The sequence below is a fragment of the Puntigrus tetrazona genome, chromosome 2, assembly GCF_018831695.1.
Source record: "Puntigrus tetrazona isolate hp1 chromosome 2, ASM1883169v1, whole genome shotgun sequence".
NCBI lineage: Eukaryota > Metazoa > Chordata > Actinopteri > Cypriniformes > Cyprinidae > Puntigrus > Puntigrus tetrazona.
The window spans coordinates 16669488-16676599 of NC_056700.1; the positions used below are offsets into that span (position 1 = coordinate 16669488).

General features: G+C 35.3%; 1 protein-coding gene across 1 annotated transcript in view; it reads left to right on the forward strand.

The window, feature by feature from the left end:
- lamc1 (laminin, gamma 1) overlaps nt 1-842 on the forward strand; it is a 44485-nt gene extending 43643 nt beyond the window's left edge. Inside the window, exons 24-25 of the mRNA XM_043264338.1 lie at nt 399-513; nt 701-842. Coding sequence (XP_043120273.1) covers nt 399-461 — 63 coding nt within the window. The 3' untranslated portion in view covers nt 462-513; nt 701-842. The remainder of the gene's footprint in view (nt 1-398; nt 514-700) is intronic.
- Nucleotides 843-7112: the final 6270 nt, after the last annotated feature.

The following is a 7112-nucleotide window of genomic DNA, read 5'->3' on the forward strand; positions in this document are numbered from 1 at the left end:
ACGAAATGATAGCGCTGGTCATAGTCCCGTAGCCTCATCCTAATCTGATTGAGTTAAATGTCATGCTCTTAATGAAAGAGCTCGACCATGAACTCAGACATTGTTCTTACGAAACCTGCTCACAGTTTGAGTTACTTTTTGAGATGTTTGATAGAGCTTGGTATTTTATGAATAGCATTATTTTTAGACTAGATGTGAAATATATTACGCATTTGTTCCCCCACGGTATTGCTTTTCATCCTTAATAAGTAATTGTGTTCATGATAGACACAATACATTTCTTGTAAGTGTTGAATTTCACCGTCTGAATGTTAGCCAGAGAAGTCATTGAAGACAGCAGCGGTAAAACTCAACATTTTTGTGTATTTCAACTCTTTCCATTTTATTTTTTTCTTCAGACGGCTGATCAGTTGTTGGCACGTGCGGACGCAGCAAAGGCTTTGGCTGAAGAGGCAGCGTAAAAAGGAAAATCTACTTTCCAAGAGGCACAAGACATACTGAACAACCTCAGAGGTTATATTTGTTATATTTAAAAAAAAAAAAAAAAAAAAAAAACCGATACAAATATTAATACATATTAAATAAATAAATGTGTATATGTATGTATATATGTATATACATATATATGTGTGTGTGTGTATATATATATATATATATGTACTTATGAAAGTTTCTGATTTAAAATGTCTCTGATATTTAGACTTTGACAAGAGAGTGAATGACAACAAAACTGCTGCTGAGGATGCCATGAGGCGAATCCCAGAAATCAATGCGACAATCAATGAAGCCAATGAGAAGACGCGGCGGGCCGAGGCAGCTTTAGGCAACGCCGCTTCTGATGCTAAAGAAGCCAAGGAGAAGGCAGAGGAAGCTGAGAAAATCGCTAATGATGTGCAGAAGGTACGTGAAGTTGTGGGATGTCTTGTTTCCTTATCAAACAGTACCTTACTTTATTCGATTTTTGCTCGCTTTTAATCAGGGTTCGGCAAAGACAAAGGCAGATGCAGAGAAAGCTTTTGAAGACACCATGAAACTGGATGGAGAGGTCAACAACATGATGGACCAACTCACAGCAGCTGAGAAAGAGCTGGAGAAGAAGAAAGCTGAGGCAGACGCCGACATGATGATGGCAGCCATGGTGGGTTATGGCCTTGACCATTTGTGTGCAGCGTGTTTTAATGCCGTATTTTGACTTTGTATTGACTTTGCTCTTCTTCCCAGGCTTCAGATAATGCTAAAGAAGCTGAGGGCAATGCCAGAAAAGCCAAAAATGCTGTCAGGACAGTGCTGAACACAATCAATGATTTATTAGGACAGCTTGGTAAGATTGCTAATTGCTAATCTATAATCCATGTTAAATCATGCTAGCTGTGTGTATTTCCTGCAAGATCCCATCCTCCTTCCTCAATTTTTTATTTAGAGATGTTATGCGTTATTGTGATGTTTTGTTGTAGCTTATCAATTTTGAGCTATAATTAAAACTAAAAATACTTTACAGTTATTAAATAAAGCTCAATTAAATATTGATATTAAATGAAAAACTATATGTTGCCTTTGTAACTAAAGGAAATTAAATGGGTACTATAATTGCAAAAATCCAAGCTAAATATAAATATAAAAAAGAATGAGAAATGACAAGAAGTTACGTTTAAATGGAAACTGAGTATTTAAATTGAAATTATTTATATAAAAGGTATAAAAATCAAAGCTAATACCTATAATAATGTAACATAATGAGCTACTAACTGCAACTTATGCCTCAGTAAACACCTAATTTCATGCTCAACTTCATACAGAATATGTGCTTTATAAATACTAATAAATTGCAAATATGTTAAGTCACAATCATATGTAGTAATAATAATAATAATAATAATAGTGAGGATTTGTCCTTGCATTAAAGTTTTTCCAATATTAAAATAACACTGGTAAGCTAATAGACTAAATTCAACCAAAGGCTAACCAAAATGTAAGGAAAAAATTTAGCTAAAGTGTTTTTTGATGATCATTTTAATATTTGTGTTATATAGTCCAAGACGAATTCACTTCTGTGAAAATTAATGAGGTCTCTTTTTCTCTTCCAGGCAACATCGACAAGGTTGACCTGAGCAAACTGAATCAGATCGAAAACGCTCTGAAAGAAGCCAAGGACAAGATGGCAGGAAGCGAGCTGGACAGGAAGCTGAAGGAGCTGAACGACATCGCCAAGAGCCAGGAGGACATGATCAGCGACTACGACCGGCAGATCCAAGAGATTCAAGCAGACATCGCTAACCTCAACGACATCAAGAACACTCTGCCAGAAGGCTGCTTCAACACTCCGTCTCTGGAGCGGCCTTGAGCTCTCCATCTGCCTTACACTCCCCGTGTTCTTCCACACCGGACCTCCACCCTCAACCAAAACAGGCTTTGTTTTGTTTTCGAAATCTTTTACTCGCATTTTATTTCCTTTTATTAGGTTATTGTTTGTTTGTATTTCTACACGTTTCTTCAAAATCATGTTTTACAAACGGAAGACAAAAGCAGCTTTGAATTTTTGATATGCAGAAATGCTACGTGAAGAGAACTCCAAGTCATTTGTGTGTGTGTGTGCGTGAGTTTGTGCGTGTGTGTTTCTGTGCGTGTGTGTTTCTGTGCGTGTGTGTTTCTGTGCGTGTGTGTTTCTGTGCGTGTGTGTGTGTGTGTGTGTGTGTGTGTGTGTGTGAGAGAGCTGTTAGAGGCCTCGAGTTGAACCCACATGACTGCACCACCTCCAGCTCTTCCTCTCAAACCTTTACAACCCAATCAGAATTCCGACCTAATCAGAAGCCACGGCGTTTGTTTGAGGAAGTTTGCTACTTAAGCTAGTGTATATCATCATCGGTAACGCTATCCGCTCAAAGCTAACAGTGAAGGAATCTTAATTTGTTCGTAACACGCATCTTCTTTCGCCCCCTCGTGCTAGATTTGGCACAGAGAGAGCGAGTCGAACACGTAAATACAGTATTTCAGTTCACATGTATATAAATAGTTCAGTACTAAAAGTTGAGAAAATCCGTGCATGGCTCAGCTGACTTTATACTTTTCTTGGTTGCCAGACATTTCAGTTTTGTGTTTGTTTTGATTTTTTTTCAGACGCTGCTGCTTATTACTGGTGTCCTGCGAAACACATTAACATGAGCAAAACTCAACACTATGCAACTTTGTACATTGGCGTAGCAAGACTTTATCTGATACACTGGTGCTAATAATTATTTCAAATGTTATATTTTTGTGTGAATGTGTTTTTTTTTTTTCTTCTTTTTTATTATAATATAGAGTTGAGGAACTGTTATTTGTGTAAATATGCTTAAATGATTCAGGAATGGCTGATTTTTAAACCCAAGACCCAACCAGCCACCTCATTGGTTCATTTGCTAGAAAAAAATAAAAAATCAGCCAAAACGTCTGCATAATATATATGATTTTATATATATATATATATATATATATATATATATATATATATATATATATATATATATATATATATATATATATATATATATATATATATATATATATATATATAGAATATGTTCTGTGGTATAATACGCTTGCCTGTATACATGGCTCAGTGTTGCATCATAGCTCTATCATTTATTTTATTTGTGGTTAATTTTCAGCGGATGGTGATGCGTAATGTCTTGACCCTTTAACTTGCACACCCCCCACACGTGATCCACATATGTTTCTAATATTTCATATTTATCGGAATGATTTGCTTTACTTGAGATGGTAAGCTTAATCACTTTGCTAGTTAACCATCTTTTTTTAGTGCCTCAGTTTCTTCAGTCTTACTTGGACAGGTTTGCTAAATTAAGCAGTTCCTCGGCTGACGTATTGAGAGATTTGTGGAAAGTGCCACTATAAAGCAGTAGATTAGATATAGACCTCCCCTCTCTACCACTGTGGACATAAGTGCAACACGTACACGTTTATGTATAAAACAGTATTTTTAATTTATAAAGTATCAAGTATTTGTGATCTGTTGTTCTGCAGTTAGAGTATGTGTTTGCTGCACAGTCTTTATGTGGTCCTTTGGTTCTAGAGAGTGTAATGGTTTTTAAAGACTCCCTTCCTTCTGTTTTATTCAAGGCATTCACAAACACACACCCAAAGGACCTGACACACCTCTGCTTGTTACCCCTTTCCCTGTAAATTCAATCGTAACATTTGAATAATAAACAGTGGTTATTACAGGACTCGCCGATGTGTCGTTCTGCTTCATTTTGTGTTCTGTGTTACCGTGTGTGTGATTGAGTGCCCCAGAGCAGCAGTTTTCAGAAGTTTAAAAAGTTTTAACCCTTTTCTAAAATAAACATTTTCATATATATTCATATATATATATATATAGAGAGAGAGAGAGAGAGAGAATCAATGTGTTCTATAGTGTGACAGCAAAAACTTTAAAGATAAACCTTTCTCATGCTATACGTTATATAATATACATTTCAATTCTCATGTTATTTGTAAGGGTTTTTTTTTTATTTTTGCTGTCACACCATGTAGGACAGTCCAATTTTTAGTCAGTACAACTATGTATGTTTTTTGTGACCTTATGTGTGTGTGTACTGTCTATATTTATGTATAAATGAAAATATTAAAATAAAAATACACACACACACTTTTAAGGGTGCTTAATCATTGCTCACATATACATATATGCAAGTAAGTGCTGTTCAGTTTAAAAGAAATAAACCTTAAAACACTGTTTCGTAGTTTCCATTAAATATCACAACTGTTCTGAACATTGATAAAAACATTAATATTGGTAGCACTTTATTTTAAGGACCAATCCTCGCAGTTAAAGTTGCTTAGCATGCGTATTACTAGCATATCGACTTTTAATTAGCATGTGACCGAATGACCGTGTTCTAGGTCCCTTAACCCGGATGTTTATTGAGGGAAAACCGTTATTTCATTATATTTATTTTACCACAATCTTATAGTCTAACAGTAGACTATATGCGATTGACTTTAATGACTCTCACAAATACATTTGATTAAATCTTTTTTTAGGATCTTCCACCGTTTTCTAGCACCCTCTTGTGGTCTTCTCTGGGTCTCTGGGTCCAGTTTGAAAAACCCCTTGTGAAGATCATACACAGTACATTAATTAAACATTAAATACATCTCCAAACATATGTAGGCATATAGTCAAAAATGTTTGTAAGATTATAATTCAATAGTATGCAGTATTTAAAGCGTATTTATATCACGATAGCAGTGTTGTGTAGGCCTGTGTGTGCAGGAAATGACACAGACTCATTACCAAATCTACTTGGTCAGTGTGACAGATTCACTCATCTGACACAAAATTGTTCACAAATACATTTGGTAAGACTTGGCCATGACTCAGCGGCCTTCATCATATGCGGCTGCATATCATATCCGATTTAATTTGATTAAACGTGTTTTTCTCCTCCACAAGCCTGAAAGTACAGAATGTGAAGTCGACACATAATGAAAAGCATTATTCCAGTTTTGGCCTTAAAAGAGTTTCCAAAAGTCATTTACATCTTTAACATAAGGGGCTCTATTTAATATGCTGGCAGTCACGACTCTAAAAAAAGAAATAAAGAGGGTTTTTCTCAAAATCCACCAGACTGATGACTGGATTGAAAAGAGCTATCATGTGAGCTGTCATCTACAGAATCAAATCCTTCAATCAGTCGAATCAAATACGTTTATTATAAAATGTAGTAGTTCAACCGAATTTACAATTTACAAAATAACTCACTCGATCTAAAAAGAATTGAGACAATTAAGACACATTAATGTTTCTGATTTGATTTAAAAAACAAAACAAATTAATTAATTTTTAATTTAACTTTAATTAATAAAGCCTATATTATAATTTTATCATTTCAAATCTAACAAACCTCCTGTGTGAACTATTTTGTATTAAAAGAGCATTTTTCTTTACATAATTTAAAATAATTTTTGTATAATATTTTACTTTAAATATATGCCACTAAACATATACTAATTAATGTCATTTATACATGCTTCATTTTGCTTAATTTTATTTCACAAAGATCCAAAGTAACATTAAGGACATTTTAAATACAAATAAATATATAATTTCAAATAAATGTGGTTGTTTTGAACTTTTAAGTTCAGTGAAGAATCCAATGAAAACCTTTTTCATAAAAAAAGCACCACAAATGTTTCATTTTATTTTAATAGAAGCCACAATATATTTTAGTTTACTTACATACATGCATGTTTACAATATTTGCTTTATTATATTTTAAACAGATGCCACAATACACATTAATGAAATTAATTAATTTTTCTTTTATTTGATATATTATATATTAATGGAATGACATTCATAAATTTTATATATATTCGCTCCAGTCAATCAGCACAAAATATGCAGTGTTTTCTTGACGTAATAACTAACTGTCACAGAGTGTGTGTGTGTGTGTGTGTGTGTGTGTGTGTGTGTGTGTGTGTGTGAGAGTGTGGATCTGGCAGTGTCCTGCGAGTGGCAGACAGGGTGTGCTTCACACTGCACCATGCGGTTCTGAGCGGCCGGAGGGGAAGGGTATGAGCATGTTTACCTGGAGAGCTTTAGGTGGGGCTCTCTGCGTCTGTGTGAGGAACAAGGTGTGGAAGATAAAGATGTGTGGCTCTGGGTGTTTGGGTGTGTTTTGGTAATGCGTAGCTGAGACACCTCTGACTCAGCCCAGCGTCTTTCCTTCGTGACAGGGCGTAGCCAGAAATTCACTGCCCTCGGGCCTTGGATTTTTCATGAGTGCAGTGTATTTGGCCTGCTCTGCCAGTGCGGTTCAGTCTGTGCCGGTATTTTGATGACAGCTGTGGTTTTGATATCTAAGCAACGGTCAAAAGCCTACTGTTTTTGCTGTACTACTCCTTTTCAAGATACTGTAAATAACTAAAAAGATGCCAAATGCCATACGACTCGATGCTACAGAAAGTCATTGACCATATACCCAGTTCAACGCTAAAGTGATGAACTGTAAACCACAATAAACACTGAATAAATAAGGCATTGTCTAGGCATTTAATAGTGTGTTCTTTGAGTTCACTCAATGTATTGAAAGTTATTTTTATTGGTTTTC